Raw genomic sequence first — 18,941 nt, forward strand, 5'->3', positions numbered from 1 at the left:
CTCTTCTCACACTACACTCGCTGGCTCTTCCCTCTCTGAGAAATTTTGGGGGGAAAAACCACTAGATTTTAATAAATAATACCTCAAACTAAAGTTAGGATAATATAATTGACATTGCTGGATTCCTTGTAAGACCAGGAATATTTTGAATATAAATGTCATATATTTTGCACAAAAGATAACATATTTACTGAGAGTAAACATTATATCTAAAATTTGTAAGTCTAATGCAAAATCTATGATGTTTATATTCAAAATGATCATCAAAGTGTAAGAATTCCAGCAAAGTAAATTATATTCTGGCCGGGTAATTTGTATGAATTTTATGAGCTAAAACAAATATCTTCAGTTAATAAAAAAAAAAATATTCTTCACGACACTATCTGTCAATCAAAGTACCCCACCTTGCCTCCGCCCCTCTTCCAACAGCGCCAGATGGTCAGTCGTCCCAACCCTCCCTCCCACCCCCCACCAACCCTCCCTACAAGAGAAATATTGGGTGAAAAAACTAGATTTTAACATTTAGTATTAAATAATACCTCAGATTAAAGTTAGGATAATATAATTGACATTGCTGGATTCCTTGTAGGACCAGGAATATTTTGAATATAAATGTCATATATTTTGCACAAAAGATAACATATTTACTCAGAGTAAACATTATATCTAAAATTTGTATGTCTAATGCAAAATCTATGATGTTTATATTCAAATGATCATCAAATTGTAAGAATTCCAGCAATGTAAATTATATTCTGGCCGGGTAATTTGTATGAATTTTATGAGCTAAAACAAATATTTTCAGTTAATAAAAAAAAAAATATTCTTCACACGTGCCAGATGGTCGGTCGGTCCCTCCCTACCCCCCACCCCCCACCAACCAGATGTGTGGGAAAACCAGAATATTTACCTTTTTAGTAATAAATAATACCTCAAACTAAAGTTAGGATAATATAATTGACATTGCTGGATTCCTTGTAAGACCAGGAATATTTTGAATATAAATGTCATATATTTTGCACAAAAGAAAACATATTTACTCAGAGTAAACATTATATCTAAAATTTGTATGTCTAATGCAAAATCTATGATGATTATATTCAAAATGATCATCATATTGTAAGAATTCCAGCAATGTAAATTATATTCTGGCCGGGTAATTTGTATAAATTTTATGAGCTAAATAAAAAAAATATATATATTATACTTCACCGCGTATATGGGTAGATGAACCGCGTTAGGTGAAAGTTCGGTTCTGGCGAGGCACCGTGTATATACAAACCGACCTCAACATGTTTTCGCTTGCACGGGCCGGGCAACCAGCTTTAGTATCAGTCCGCCAATACATTAATCGGTTCTAGGGCTTAAATTCCTTACTATTTTAGTAAATATCAAGAAGTTTATACTACAGTCAACCGTCACTTTACGCGGTTAATGTAACCCACAGGGTGCCGCGGAAAGTGAGGAACGCGTAAAGTGAATAACATAACATATGGGATTAATTGAAATAGAGTCCGGGCCGACCCCCAAACTCCACTTTTTGACGATACACAACTATGTTGTAGTAAAAATATTATCTTAACTTGATGATGGTATGCACAAACAATTAATAATTAAGAGAAATACCAATAATATTAGGTTTTCTAACACTTACATTAGTAGAAAAGATGGCTGGGTACACGGGGATGGGTGGTTGGTTCCGAGGCAGAGGACAGATTATTGGCCCTCACCTGTATCATTTGTATCAATTGTATCACTATCCACCATAGAGGCTTGCAGGGCCTCTTTGTCAAACCCCTCAAAATCCATATAAGTTCATATCATCACTATAATTATCACTATCACTGACTTGGGCCGGCTGTGGTGGGTGGCGGGTGAAGAATTCGGTAATGTTTTGATGACTGGGCGACCTTGTGCGCATCATGCTCGCACAGCTTACACAACATGGCGGGAGGTTTGAATCCAAAAATGGCGCGGCTTGCCAGCCGCTCTCCGCGTAAATGGGTACATGCACCGCGGAATGTGAGCATTCCTGTTTCGGCAGGGTACCGCGTAAACGTGGAAACGCGGAATGTGGGACTGCGTAAAGCGAGGGTTGACTGTATTCAATAATTTTAAAAGTTTAATATTCAATTTTTTAGTCATTTTAACAATTATTGAACATAATTGAAGGTAAAGTGACTAGTTTAATGCGCGACATCCAGCCTCTTAACACAGCAAACAGGCGTTAGTCTCTCTCTGTTTTCACTGGAGGTAACATCTTGTTTGAGACTCTCTTCAACTAAACGCTTTTTTTTCTGTGTTTCCAAGCAAATTATTGGTCATTTTGAAATATATTTTACATATTGACAATATATAATGCAGTGCAGTGTTGATTTAAAGAAAATAATCTTGAAATACACCAAGAGAACTAAAATTTTGTGGGTGAAATGGTGCCAAGGGGTGACTTCTCTTCCACCCCAATGCCTTCTCTTCTTCCTTCTCCTCCACCACCATTCTAATTCCCATCATCATCATCATCATCATCATCCAGGAGCCTTCTACATACACACCTCAAAGTAAGTGAACTTTTCTACCATTTTTGTTGAATTTAGAAAATTTTCGGTGAGCTGGAACCAATTACCCAAAAACCCATTGAAACAATGGTTTCGGTTAACTAACTTTTCGGTTAACGAACAACCTGCTGGAACGGATTGAGTTCGTTAACCGAGGGACCACTGTATATATATATATATCCTAGAATTTCATTTCTAAAATCAGGGTGCGTCTTCCACGATGCAGCGTCTTCCAAGCCAAAAAAATACTGTAATAACAGCCCGGGCGCTCGCTAGGATGGCGTTGGCTACAACGCGATAGTTGCGTTCTTGTAAACCTCTTTTACATTCACTGCCGACAATTCAATCACCAGAACGCTTCTTGGAAACATTCTTCTTACCTTGTCTTTCCGTATTCATCGCTAACACAACAAAATTGGAGAAAATAGCAAAAATCACGGAGTAATTGACAGAAACCGCACAATTCAACCGATCACATGATGTAAACAGAGAGCACCGGTGTAAACCATTATTAGTCCTCACTGCGAAACATTCTTTTTACTTATTCTTTTCATACAGTATTTATAGGTTATACCTAAATTTGCAAAAAAAAAAAAAAAAAAAATTTACAGTGGCTCTCAAAAAACACTTCACAAACAAAATACATGAATCAATTGAACATGTGATGTTGAACATGAACTGAACATTGCATAACCCCACGTCATGCTTAAAACGTTGAGGATGGAATCAAAATATTGAGGATGGAATCGCACTATAGTCAACATTCGTATGAAAAAGTTCGCGTTTTACAAACAGCGTTCCCCTATTCATCAATCGCGTTGCAACCAATTCGCGTTGACAAAACAAGCGTTGTAGCAGAAATGACTGTAACTGGTATGAGGGTTGTGACGTCATTAACATGGTGGCCAGCATTCAGCTTGCAGGATCTCGCGAAATTCAAGATATTTTACGCCAAATATAAGACTTGGTTGCATTAGGTAGTGCTCGCGAAATGAAATCGCACAAAATATGAGATCTTACTATACTGTAAATATTATTTTTAGAAAAATATGGCTACAGGAGGAAAATACACACAAAAGTTTTTCATACATATTCCCTGCTGAAATGGGGAGGCACACCTTGTATGCTATACAGGTTGACAATCCCTTATCCGAAATCCTTGGGGCCAGAGGAATTTCGGAATTTTTCGGAATGGTTATTTTTTTTATTTTTTTTATGTGTATTAGCCCACCCGGGCATAGATCACTGACCCACATCAGGGCCTGGGGGAATATATAATAAAAAATAATAATAATAATTCATAGGTCTAGGTCGTGTTTCTCACTTTTGATCTTTTTTTCATTCTTGTATTTCTTATTATTATTATTATTATTTTATTATTACAGTACTCCTGTATTATTGTTATTTTTATTAATTTTATTATTATATATTATTATTATTATTATTATTATTATTATTATTATTATTATTATTGTTATCATATTATTTTATTTTGGTGTATTTTTATTAAAATTTTTATTTACTATGAATAATTATTATTATTAATTATTATTACTATTACATTTTCGCCCCCCAGGCCCTGATGTGGGTCAGTGATCTATGCCCGGGTGGGCTAATCCCTGTTTAAAAAATTGCCCCACAAAAAAACTTTCGGTTTTCAGAGCTTTTCGGTTTTCGGAATTTCGGATAAAGGGTTGTCAACCTGTATAACACAGTACCATATACTGTACAGGGAGTCCTGATTACATGTATAATTCCTATACACATACGGTACTCAGTTATACATTGCAGTTTTTACCACCAAATGTTCATTTTTCATATGCAATACCTATAAAAATACAGTAAAATCTAGACTTAATGGGCTAATAGGGGAGAAAGTATGTCTGTTAATACCAAAAATCTATTAAATCCAGATACTTACTGTGCTGTTTACATACCATGTACAGTTTATGTATGATCTTAGACAATGACCATATCTGAAAACAACTTATTTACCTAATGACCACTCAATTGAGGTAGCCATGCTAAGGGAAGGAGGCCAGTGGCCTGTGTAGGATCCAGCCGTTGTTCTTGAGAATTTTGTCAAAGAGTATTGAGTGTCATTAAAGAGTTACAGTAATCCCTGATTATTTGTGCATTTCGTCTTCACACCTTCAACAATTTGTTGGAGGCAATAAAATGTTGCTAACAGAAAATGTACCCACTTATGCTGCCATCTACTGAGAGTTGAGAAACTGTTTTCATCAACTGATCGGCTGTCTTTGATATTTATTTATAAACGTTTATAAACATATTAAATGAAACATACAGTAAAGTGCAAAAAATACTTACTTTCTTATAATGCTGTGCATATTTTCAGCAATAACAGCATCTTCAGTGAGCATCCAGATATCTCCAGCACCTGTAGCAGCTGATCGTCCAAGTCCAAGAAAAAAGAATGATCCTGTGTGTCCACATCGCCGGATGCTATTCAACTGCAGAAAGATTTATCAATAACTTCACTATTCTGATGACCTTGACAAATTGTACATCAGTAAAAGATTTTTAAAGTTGCCAATAACAACAATGATCATATGTTGCACTACAATAATAACAACAACAAATTTCTCAAACTACTTTGGTTGATAAGGATTTCACAATACAGTAATATCTCCATTAGTCAGAATCCTTCAAACCCGGAACTCTCTGATAACCGGAATTGAAATTTTCTCAAAAAATCGTTCCCAAAGCTGGAATTTTCCGGAAAATTCTGGCTTGGCGGACGATTTTGTGAGGGCAAATTTTAAGGAAATTTTTCCTGATACCCCGTACTTGGAAAATTTCGGGGATGGAGGGAGTTTTTTCTGGGTCTGAGAGATGAAAATCAGGTGCATTTCCCAAAAATTCCTAGAAAAATTTTCCAGGGATGGGGGATATTTTTCCGGATTGAAGAGATGATGTAATGGGCAATTTCTGGAACTTATGAGAACATTTTTCCATTACCCGGAAAATTCCGGGGCCGAGGGATTTTTTCCGGCTTTAAGAGAGTCGTCTCATTACCCGGAAATCTCTCATTCCCGGAAGTGCTCTGTACTAATTGTTCCGGCGAGCGAGATATCACTTGTAAGTCAATACTGTATACAGGTATGCATGCCTAGATAACCGACATATATGCAACTACGAAAAGTCAACAGACAGAGAATTAACAGTTTTCGGAACAATAAATCACATAAGAATAGAACAAATTAAGGATGTTAGGGACCAGCTACCCACCAAAAACTCCCATCCACCCTTGATATATCTGTCTTCAGATTGTCAAGCAAGAAAAAAGTAGACATATAAAACAAGCATAATAAGCATTAATTAAGGAATGTAAGCATAAACTGAGAATGTTATTCAGCAGTGTTGAAGAATTGAGCTCACATTGAATCGCCATTCCTACCCTAAGCCAGTCCACTGACAGAAGGGCTGGCTGATGCTTTGGCCACTGTTTCTGCCATTAAGAGTTTTAAAAGATATTCCCACACATTTCAAAAACAATTACATACTAGTGGAAATTTCAGAGGGCTACCGGAAAATTTTAGATTCAGCAGGCTTGCCAACACATACACACTCTCACTATGTTGATGCCACATGTCTATAAACCTGTTCTATATGGTTACTGGAGAAATACAGCCATCTGCGGACATATTTAATAAATGGCGTATCGCATAATGAATTTTTTGTTAGGGTACTAAGTTGTGGAAGGGAGGGAAAGAATGATAAAGTGAGACGTCACCTTCGATACAATGTACAGTATCCTTTAATTCTCAAGTCAAGGTTACTACCATATGTTGTGGGAGGGAGGAGGGAGACAAGATAAAGTGAGACATCACCTTCGATTCGATACAACGTATCCTTTTATTATCAAGTCAAAATACAAATTTTATATACAGAGTATTATATTTTATCATAGTAGAATTTAATAATAATGAATCAATAATATTCAGGTCGGAAGTTGGCCTCGACAGCAGTCAGCAGGAAGGGAAGAGTGGTCAGGGAAGACATAACTTTCTGATAAAGCTTGTCCTTTTATTTTGAAGTCACAAATTATATATCGTATTTTTCTATTATTTAATAATCATAATATTTATGAAAAAACATACACCATAAGTAGCTGATCATATGAAAATACAGGTACACCACCGATTTTCCAGCAACGGATGGTACGGCACCTCTCTTAATCCGAACATAATTCCTGCAACCTCCATATTAGTTTACTGGGCTGCTCACAGATGGCGTTCCATGTTAACTGCGCTCACTTTGTTTGTTTACTCTGCAGTTGCTGGTGGTCGCTCCTTGATTTTGTGTAATTCTCAGCTTATTTTGGATATACAGTACAGTAGACTAAAATGTTTATGTCTAGTACAAACTATAGCATGTCTATATTCAAATTAATCACTATCTTATAAGAAATCCAGTAATGTAAATTATATTCACCCAGGTCAGTTCAGTGACATTTTATAAGAGAAACTTAAAGTTACTCTTAAGGACAAATAAATAAATAGGCACTAAAACTTGGCATCAAATGTCAAACATATCACCTCAACTCCTCCCCTCCCCCCCATCTGCCCAGCCAGGGTTTGGTCATTTTAGGCTTAAAGTTTTTATCTTTTAAAATATCACAGACTAAAGTTATGAGAATATAATTTGCATTGCTAGAATTTTTGCAAGACAGCGAATAATTTGAATCCAGACATCATATATTTTGCACAAGAGATAAAAATATAGTGTAATGCATTTTAGTAATGTACAAGTTTTTCAACTGTATTTTTGGCATAAATTTCTTAATTAATTTTATTCATTTACATGCACACACCATTCTAAAAAAAAAAGTAAAAGAAATAATTGTCTTAAGTGCAAACCTGTACTGTACAGTCATCCCTTGGTTATCACGCCTAATTGGGACTGCGCCGAGTGCATGATAACGAAAAAAGCGATAACGAAAGTACAGAACCGATGGGATTTATTCTAACTGGTTCCAGGCACCCAAGACCCAACCCCAATTTTCCCATTTTACGACTATTTAGACCCACTAAAGATATAGATAATGTTGTAGCAAGTATCAGAAACACACATAGGCATGGCTAGGTTTATTACAAAGTGATGAAAAGGGTATGCTCAATACTGTAGTCCACAAAACATGTAGCTATGCTTTCTTTATTTGAGTCCCCCGTCTGAAGAGTCCATTTTCTCATCGCTTCAGGACGCTTGAGTCCTCCGTTTTCTCTCAATCTTAGAGTGCACCTGAGACTTCGTTATTCCTTAGTAATGACAGAATTTGAAATTGCAACTGGGGTTGCAATTGTTAAGGCAACTAGATATGTCTGATTACAGCAAATGTGTTATTGTCAATTTGTAGGTGAAAGATTTTATCCTCAATAAATGTAGGTGAAGCAAATGGGTAAAAACACCTGGAGGCAACTGTGTGATAACGAAATTCTCGGCTTGAAAAATGCGCTATAACAGCAGCAGTGCAGATTTTGATGGAGGCGTGATAACGAAAATCACTATAACCAAGGGATGACTGTACTAAATTATTACGGTACAAAAATTTTTGTCTCGTGCAAATTATCGCATGTTTATATTCAAATTAATCATTATCTTACAAGAATCCCAGCAATATAAATTATATTTATAATGGTACAAATAAACAAGAAGAGGATTTTACATATGTAAGAAGTATAGAGAGTAGGAATGTAAAGATAGGAAACTTGGTAGCGTGGCCGCTTGGGTGTTATTTACTCAGCGTCAATACGCTTATCTTATCTCATATGTCAATACACATATATTACTTCTTAAAGGGACAACTTGTTAAACACCTCCTCGATACAACTATTTATTAATTCACTCAATGACATGGACACATTAATATCACTATTATATCAGGGTATTAACACATTACGTCTTCCGTTACTCGACACTGACTTCTCGGGCACCACATGAATGAATACACTTCCCACAGTAGGTAACTCGCCCTAGAGATTGCTCTGACAATGACTCACATGTACACCTGACGTAGGCCCAGTGGGTGCTTGGCTGGGCTCTCGTATGCGATGCTCTCCTTAGCTGGTGACGTCGTGAAGTCTCCCCACCCCCCCCCCACCTGGGGGGAGGGGACGAGCGTGACTCTGTGCGAGTGACCAGAATGACCTCTCAATGGCCAACCTCTCTGAATGATAGTCGTATGAGAATCACGATGAGAATCGGAATGCCCGTAGACGGGACTGTAGGGCCTTTATATGGGGTCGGCCCAGCCGTCTTTTGACCTCTAACCAATTAACACTAAACTGGTTAGATCTGCATAGCTGTGTGCAGGTGTGGTCCTGCCCAGGTGTCTTGGTTAGGTGAGGTTGTAGGTCACCCGGCTAACTCACGTCATTAGCAGGCGAGGTCAAGTCCCTAGGGTCAAACTGGAATGTTGGGGTACCACGAGGTCTCTAGCGTACTCGCTGTTAAATGTGATGTAATTCTAGGCTGTAAGCTTTGGTCTGACAATCAATCATTACATATTCTCCCAGATCAGTTGAGTGACATTTTATAAGAGAAAAACTTAAAATCCTCTCTATGACAGATAAATAAATACACACTGGGTAAACCTTGGCGCCAGCTGTCAAAACACCTCACATCCCCTCCCCCTCCCTCCCGGCTCCCACCTCCACCATCCTCTCAGCCAGGGTTTGGTGGTTTTAGGCTTAAGTTTTCATCTTATTTTTTATCACAGACTAAAGTTAGGAGAATATAATTTGCATTGCTAGAATCCTTGCAAGACAGCGAATAATTTGAATATAGACATCATATATTTTGCACAAGAAATAAAAGTTAATCACCTGTATCACATTACAGTAGTGATTTATGAGTTCCAGTGTATTTGTACGTATATATATGGTATAGTGATTTAAGGGCGATTTAAGAGTGTTTCTGACTTTACGTAACCCTTGCGTAAGTTGCGAGTCTACTGTATTTAACCCCAGCTATGGCTTCAAAAAAGGCAAGTAAAAGTGTCAGCGGTGGTGTAAAGCGTAAACACCAGTCAATATCGATACAAGATAAGGTGGAACTCTTGAGAAAACTTGACCGTGGTGTTTCGGTGCGACAGGTGTGTGACCAGAATGGTATTGGTTCGTCAACTGTGTATGATATAAAGAAGCAAAGAGAATAAGTAATGAGATTCTAAGCAGAAAGTGATTCCATGAAGCAAATGTGCATTAGAAAAACATTGAAAGATGCTAAGAGTACTGAACATATTTGTTTAATTTAAGTTTCTAGCTGCCATGGTGCTTTAAAGATAACGGAGGTGTATAGCTAGTGGGTCAGAGGTGTATTGCTTAATTATTATATATGAACTCATTTAATCCGCAAAATGGATGGTCCGGCAAGGCTCAGGAACCAAAGGTGCGGGAAAATCGGTGGTGTACCTGTATAATAATGAATAAAAAAACAAAAAACTGGCAAATACAACAAGGCCAGTCCCACCCAACCCCCCCCCCCTTCCTTCTCCTTCATGGAGGGAAGAGGCGAGTGGTCAAGGAATCTCTTCACTTCTGATTCGGCATATCTTTTATTTTGAGATAAGATCATACAGTGGTCCCTCGGTTCCACAGAGTCGTTCGTTAACCGAAAATTTCGTTAACCGAATCCATTGTTTCAATGGGATATTGGGTAATTGGTTCCAGCTCACAGAAATGTACATACAAAGAAAAAAAATGGGCAACTTACTTTGAGGTGTGCATGTAGAAGGTTCCTGGTTGATGATGATGGGAATTTGAAGTGGGGTGGAGGAGAAGGGAGAAGAGAAGGAAGTGGGGATGGAGGAGAAATCACCTTTCAGGGGACCCATGCTTGATGCAGTCATTTCACCATTAAAATTTTCAGTTCACTAGGTGTAATTCAAGATTATTTTATTTAAATCAACACTGCACTGCACTAAATATTATAAATATGTTAACTAAATTTCAGAATGACCAATAATTTCAATGTAAAAATGCAAAAATATTCAAGACACCAACAAAATAGATGTTCACTCCACTGTCAACAAAGCCAAACTGACGTCTGGTGGCCGAGTCAAGCATCTGATGAGTGCACAAAAAACTAGTTCCCTGTACTGCATATATTATCAATACAGTCAACCCTCACTGTACGCGGTCCCACATTCCGCGTTTACGCGGTGCCCTGCCAGAACCCGGGATGCTCACATTCCGCGGTGGGTGTACCCCTTTATGCGGGTGAAGTATAATTTTTTTATTTAGCTCATAAAATTCATACAAATTATCCGGCCAGAATATAATTTACATTGCTGGAATTCTTACAATTTGATGATCATTTTGAATATAAACATCATAGATTTTGCATTAGACATACAAATTTTAGATATAATGTTTACTCTGAGTAAATATGTTATCTTTTGTGCAAAATATACAGTCAACCCTCACTTTACGCGGTCCCACATTCCGCGTTTCCACGTTTACGCGGTGCCCTACCGGAACCCAGGATGCTCACATTCCGCGGTGCGTGTACCCCTTTACGCGGAGAGCGGCTGGCGAGCCGCGCCATTTTTGGATCCAAACCTCCTGCCATCCGCCATGTTGTGTAAGCGGCGCGAACATGGTGCGCACAAGGTCGGCCAGTCATCAAAACATTACCAGTTCTTCACCCGCCACCCACCACAGCCGGCCCAAGTCAGTGATAGTGATAATTATGGTGAGGATATGGACTTATATGGACTTTGGGGAGTTTGACAAAGAGGCCCTGCAAGCCTCTGTGGTGGATAGTGATACAATTGATACAAGTGATACAGGTGAGGGCCAATAATCTGCCCTCTGCCTCGGAACCAACCGCCCATCCCCGTGTGCCCAGCCATTTTTTCTACTAATGTAAGTGTTAAAAAACCTAATATTATTGATATTTCTCTTAATTATTAATTGTGTGTGCATACCATCATAAAGTTAAGATAATATTTTTACTACAACATAGTTGTGTGTCGTCAAAAAGTGGAGTTTGGGGATCGGCCCGGACTCCATTTCAATTAATCCCATATGTTATGTTATTCACTTTACGCGTTTCTCACTTTACGCGGGACCCTCCGGGTTACATTAACCGCGTAAAGTGAGGGTTAACTGTATAACATTTATATTCAAAATATTCCTGGTCTTACAAGGAATCCAGCAATGTCAATTATGTTATCTTAACTTTAGTCTGATTTATTATTTATTACTAAAAAGGTAAACAGTCTGGTATTCCCACACATTTATCTGGTAGGCAGGGTTGGTGGGGGGGGGGAGGGAGGGACCGGCGACCGACCACCTGGCATGTGTGAAGAATATTTTTTTTTTTATTAACTGAAGATATTTGTTTTAGCTCATAAAATTCATACAAATTACCTGGCCAGAATATAATTTATATTGCTGGAATTCTTACAATTTGATGATCATTTTGAATATAAACATCATAGATTTTGCATTAGACATACAAATTTAAGATGTAATGTTTACTCTGAGTAAATATGTTATCTATTGTGAAAAATATATGACATTTATATTCAAAATATTCCTGGTCTTACAAGGAATCCAGCAATGTCAATTATATTATCCTAACTTTAGTTTGAGGCATTATTTATTACTATACCTGGTTTTCCCCCCAAAATTTCTCAGAGGAAAGAGCCAGGGAGTGTAGTGTGGGAAGAGGGGGAGGGAGTGGAGTCCATTATTTGAATGGACATTAACTTGGCGACTGTATTTCTCTATTTCTCTTAAGTATTAATTGTGTGCATGTACCATCATAAAATTAAGATGTTATTTTTACTAGAACATAGGTATTGTGTTGGAAAAAGTGGAGTTTGGGGGTCAGTTGGTCTCTATTTCATTTAATCCCATATGTTATGTTATTCACTTTACGCGTTTCTCACTTTCCGCGGTACCCTGTGGGTTACATTAACCGCGTAAAGTGAGGGTTGACTGTATGTTAAATAAATGTTAAGATGACCAATAATTTTAATACAAAAAATGCAAAAATATTAAAGAGCACAACTTTTTTTATATTTACTCCACTGGAAACGAATGTAAACATAGAACAGATTACTGAATTGGCAGACTAGCCCATCAGCTGATCAGCTGATGCTCACAACAAAACGTGATGTTCGTAAGAATTTTGTTAATCAAAGTTTTGTTCGTTAACCGAATTGAAGATCCTTATGGGAGGTAATTCGTTAACCAAAATTTCGTTAATCGAACCGTTCGTTAACCGAGGGACCACTGTAACGGTTTATTGAAAAAGTTCTGCAGCCCGAAGGTTGAAAATATACATTAAACAAAAATTACTTATTACTTACAAAAGACATGGGGTAGTTGGGTCGTTTAACAAAAGCTTTCATTACTAAAAGGAGAAGGAACATGAATTTAGCATAAAAATTATTATAGTTTACAGTTGCTGGCCAGGGCTGGTCTCTTGCCATACTGTGTGAGGTCACATAGGCCACGGGGTATAGAGACTCGCCCGCAGATGTAGACATGAAGGACCTCACGTGGTCTTGGAGACACGGGGTGGTGTGGTGTTCACGTGGTGCAGTAACTCATCCATAGGTGTCGACATGAAGGACCTCACGTGGTCACGGAGACACTGGGTGGTGTGGTGTTCATGTGGTAGGGTGACTCATCCTCGGGTGTTGATATGAAGGACCTCACGTGGTCATGGAGACACCGGGTGGTGTGGTGTTATGTGGTAGGGTGACTCGTCCTCAGGTGTTGATATAAAGGACCTCACGTGTTCATGGAGACACCGGGTGGTGTAGGGTGGTGTCACAGTGCCTCACTTTCTGCTAAGCGGTGTTATGTTATCTCGTAGTCAGGTGTAAAGCCAGCCCACTATTGTTCCCAGGATGGGGTGATTAACACCTCCTGGTCAGATAGTGGTGGTCAGTTCCCAGGAGTGCTTATCCCACTGGTGAGTCACTGCTCTCACTGGTACTGTCTGGGGCTGAATTCGCTGGCTTAAACACTGTTGATCACTGTTCAACACTGATCCCACTTCTTTCCGAAACGAAATTGTCACTTTTGACAGGATTATGTTGATGTTCCTGTGGTAACGATAGGTCGAGGAGAAGGACTTGGGGAATGGACCAACATTGGCCAAGGGGAGCAGCAGCACAGCGGGAGCGGCGCCCGATAGGTCTTGACCCTCCGGTGGTCAAGGATATATATATGTGTGTGTGTGTGTACACAAACACACTGTACGGGACGATCCATGCATATACAGTGGTCCCTCGGTTAACAAACACAATTCGTTCCACAGAGTCGTTCGTTAACCGAATCTATTATTTCAATGAGACATTGGGTAATTGGTTCCAACTCACAGAAAAAGTACAGTATACATATAAAGTACTGTATACCAGTAATAGAATTAACAAAACATTAAATATAAACTAAATACATTACTGTACTGTACAGTACACTGTATAATAATAAATAAAAAACAAAAGAATACTGTATTTTAACTTAATTTGATGTACGTATGTCATATTCCCGGCAGTTTTGTTTACAGATCAAACAGCTGATGATGACATGCCATATTCTTTACAGAAAGCATTGGTTCTAATGCCTTCGTGTTTCATAATAATTTCTGCACTGTACAGTAATACCCCGATTTACGCGGTTTCACTTAACGCGATTCTACATTTACGTGGTACCTAGCCAGAACCGGAATTTCATTTTACACAGTGCATCTACTCATATACGCGGGTGAAGTATAATTTTTTATTTAGCTCATAAAATTCATACAAATTACCCGGCCGGAATATAATTTACATTGCTGGAATTCTTACAATACGATGATCATTTTGAATATAAACATCATGGATTTTGCATTAGACATACAAATTTTATATCTAATGTAATAATTTGGTTTACACAAAGCAAATAATTTATCTTTTGTGCAAAATATATGAAGTTTACATTCAAAATATTCCCCGACCTACAAGAAATCCAGAAATGTCAATTATATTATCCTAACTTTAGTCTGAGTTATTATTTATTACTAAAAATGTAAATATACTATTTTCTCCCAAACATTTCTCTGGTAGGGAGGGAGGGAGGGAGGGACCCAGCTAGGGCGGAGGTGGGGTATTTTGATTGACAGATAGTGTTGGTGAAGAATAATTTTTGTTTATTTGCTGAAGATATTTTTTTTAGCTCATAAAATTCATACAAATTACCCGGCCAGAATATAATTTACATTGCTGGAATTCGTACAACATGATGATCATTTTGAATATAAACATCATGGATTTTGCATTAGACATACAAATTTTAGATCTAATGTAATAATTTGGTTTACACAAAGCAAATATTTTATCTTTTGTGCAAAATATATGAAGTTTACATTCAAAATATTCCCTGACCTGCAAGGAATTCAGAAATGTCCATTATATTATCCTAACTTTAGTCTGAGGTATTATTTATTACTGAAAATGTAAATATACTGTTTTCTCCCAAACATTTCTCTGGTAGGGAGGGAAGGTGGGGTGGGGGGGAGGGAGGGAGGGAGGGAGGGAGGGAGGGAGGGAGGGAGGGAGGGAGGGAGGGAGGGACCAACCGACCCAGCTGGTGTGGTGGGAAGAGGGGGGGGGAGGTGAGGTGGGGTATTTTGATTGACAGATAGTGTCCAGAAGAATATTTTTTTTTTTATTAACTGAAGATATTTGTTTTAGCTCATAAAATTCATACAAATTACCCGGCCAGAATATAATTTACATTGCTGGAATTCTTACAATATGATCATCATTTTGAATATAAACATCATGGATTTTGCATTAGACATACAAATTTTAGATCTAATGTAATAATTTGGTTTACACAAAGCAAATATTTTATATTTTGTGCAAAATATATGAAGTTTACATTCAAAATATTCCTTGACCTACAAGGAATCCAGAAATGTCAATTATATCATCCTAACTTTAGTCTGTATTTCTATTAAATATTAATTGTGTGTGCATACCATCATAAAATTAAGATGTTATTTTTACTATAACATAGGTATTGTGTCAGAAAAAGTGGAGTTTGGGGGTCGGCCCAGTCTTTATTTCAATTAATCCCATATGTTATGTTGTTCACTTAACGCGTTTCTCGCTTTACGCCGGCCTCCGTGGGTTCAATTGACCGCGTAAAGCAAGGGTTCACTGTATATAATCAATATGTTAACTAAATTTCAGAATGATCAATAATTTTAATGTAAAAATGCAAAAATATTCAAGAGACCAACAAAATCGATGTTCACTCCACTGTAAACAAAGTTAAACTGAGAAGCGTTGTTGGGTGATTCAATCAGCTGATGGGCGCATAAAAACTGTTCCCTGTACTGTCTATATTATCAATATGTTAACTAAATTAGAATGACCAATAATTTTAATATAAAAAACACAAAAATATTCAAGAGACCATGTTTCTTGTTATTTACTCCACTGAAAACGAATGTAAACATAGAACCAATTACTGTATTGGCGGACTAGCCAATCAGCTGATACGCACAACAAAATGTGTTTGTCGTGAGGATTTCATTAATCGAACTGAAAATCCTTATGGGAGCTAATTCGTAAACCGAAATTTCGTTAATCGAACCGTTCGTTAACCGAGGGACCACTGTATTGAGGGTCCGACTAATTACCCAAATGTAGCCGCAATGAAGTCAAATAATGGTCCTACATGAATAAATCGGACTGTTAATCACTTGTCGACTAGTATTTGGTTTCACGAAGTCACAAAAAATTGGTAAGCCTAATTTAATCTGAGTTAATAAATTGAGTGCATGTACCTAACCTAACCTAACCTCACACAACTCTGATTAAATTAAGTTTACCAATTTTTTGTGACTTTATGACACCAAATAATAATCGAGAAGTGGTTCACAGCCCGATTTACGCTTGTAGGACCATCATTTGACTTCATTGCGACTACATTCGGGAAATTACTTGCTCCCTCGGTACAAGCACGAGATCTATTAACTCAGTTTAAATTAAGTTTACCATATTTTTGTGACTTCGTGACACCAAATACTATTCGAGAAGTGATTGGCAGTCCAATTTATTCATGTAGGACCATTATTTGACTTCATTGCGGCTACATTTGGGTACATTTGGGTAATTAGTCGGACCGCTGTATTGATAACCACATGAGAAAAAAGAACACACAAAGTTCCTGTGCTTACGTAAACAATTCAATGTATAACACATACTGTAGTACCTGTTGCAGGTTATAGCTTTTCTATTTTGTTGGAGTAAAAAGCTATGGATTCTCAGACCCGCTCTAGTGTCTCACTTGTCAAATGCCATGTGTGTTGGGGGAGGTGAATGGCATATTGAATTTTTGAGTGGTGAGGTTGAGAAGGGCTTGGTAAGGGATCTGGAAACAAACAATTATTTTTGCCTGGCCTATACAAAATGAAATTAGCCTGTGATGACTTACTGGGAATTCAATCTTTTTCTGGCAGTCTCCCACTCTGACGAGTGCAATGGACTTGTAAGTGAGACAGATGTGGTGCTCTCCTGTCAGTCCTTTACTGCTACCAAGACTCCGTGGCTGCACCGCAACTTGCCAAACATGCTCTGAAATGAGTGTATTTATCTATCAATACCAGGACAATACCTGGGTAATCAAACATGTGTTTAACTGGTCACACACTAGCAAAAAATATTGTCATGAAACAAGCATTAAACATCTCCTTCAGTACATCATTCACCCCCAGTTATTTATATACAGTAGGATCAGGGTTATATATCGCAAGATCGTGTCCAAGGATGTTCGCTATACAGTACAGTCATACGCCGGTTAACGTCCTAGATACGTTCTCGGAAACAAGACAGTAACCGAAATGGACGTTGTCAGATCATCACATAAACTTTGTATTTATACTTACGTGTATGTGGAATACTATATACGTACATATACACTTTTACTCTTAAATCACTACTGTAATGTGACACAGGTGATTAATTTTTATCTCTTGTGCAAAATACATGACGCTTATAATAAAATTATTCACTGTTTTACAAGGATTCCAGCAACGCTGGGCAGTTGGGGGGAGAGGGAGGGAAGGAGGGAGCGAGCGAGGGGGCTTGGGGGGAGGGGAAGTAGAACGTTTGACAGCTGGCACAGGCCCAAGGTCTAACGCGTGTACCTGTGTATTTATCAGTTCTTAAGTGACTAAGCTTCTCTCTTATAAAAAGCCAGTGACATGACCTGGGTGAATATAATTAACATTGTTGGGTTTCTTGTAAGATACTGATTAATTTGAATAAAACATGCTATAATTTGCACTAGACATAACAATTTTAGTACCGTAATCAAATTAGTACATGTGCACTCCAGCTTTGCACTAAGGTCATTTATTTCTGTTACGTTTCTTTTAGTATGGTGTGTGCATGTAAATGGATAAAAATAAATGAAGAAATTTATGTAAATCTACCCAAAAATACAGTTGAAAAATTTATATTATAAATGTACTACAGTACTGTACACTATGTACCAAATTTTGTATCTCTTGAGCAAAATATATGACGTTTATATTCAAATTATTGGCTGTCTTGCAAGGATTCCAGCAATGCAAATTATAATCTCCTAACTTTAGTCTGAGATATTATATAAGATAAAAACTGTAAGCCAAAACCCTGGCTGGGAGGGACAGCCAGCCAGCGAGGGGTGGGGATGGGGGGGGGTTGAGGTGATATGTTTGACACCTTGAGCCGAAAGTCTCTTTGTGTTTATTTAACAGTCCTACTAAGCTTCTCTCATTTTAAAATACCAGTGAAATGACCTAGGAGAATATAATTAACATTGCTGGGATTCTTGTAAGATACTGATTTATTTGAATATAAACATGCAGTAATTCGCACTAGACATAACAATTTTAGTACCGTAATCAAATTAGAACATGTGCACTCCAGCTTTGCACTAAGGTCATTTATTTCTTTTACGTTTATTTTAGTATGGTGTGTGCATGTAAATGGATGAAAATAATGAAGAAATTTATGTAAATCTACCCAAAAACACAGTTGAAAAAATTTATATTATATATGTACTACAGTATTGAACACTAATGTACTACATTGTTTATATCTAGAGCAAAATATATGACGCTTATATTTAAATTAATCTCTGTCTTGCAAGGATTTCAGCAATGCAAATTATATTTTCCTAACTTTAGTCTGAGATATTATATAAAATAAACATAAAGAAATCACCAATCTTTTGTCTGGGAACACGAGGACGGAAGTAGCCAGGAGCTTGGGGGAAGAGGGGGGGAGCAGGGTGGGGGGAGGGGGCAGGAGGTGAGGTGACAGAATGTCTGGAGTTTGTTTGTTTGTTTATTTATTTGAGATAA

The 18,941-nt window shown here is 37.7% G+C and overlaps 1 protein-coding gene across 1 annotated transcript in view; it reads right to left on the reverse strand.

Annotated features, from left to right (window-relative positions):
• Window positions 1-18,941, reverse strand: part of LOC121860706 (insulin receptor substrate 1-like) — a gene marked incomplete at its 5' end in the record, with an annotated part of 93,367 nt that overhangs the window by 25,917 nt on the left and 48,509 nt on the right. Inside the window, 2 exon segments of the mRNA XM_042358004.1 lie at window positions 4,887-5,029; window positions 17,027-17,166. Coding sequence (XP_042213938.1) covers window positions 4,887-5,029; window positions 17,027-17,166 — 283 coding nt within the window.

Source organism: Homarus americanus, unplaced genomic scaffold (assembly GCF_018991925.1).
Source record: "Homarus americanus isolate GMGI-L3 unplaced genomic scaffold, GMGI_Hamer_2.0 scaffold23617, whole genome shotgun sequence".
NCBI classification, from domain to species: domain Eukaryota; kingdom Metazoa; phylum Arthropoda; class Malacostraca; order Decapoda; family Nephropidae; genus Homarus; species Homarus americanus.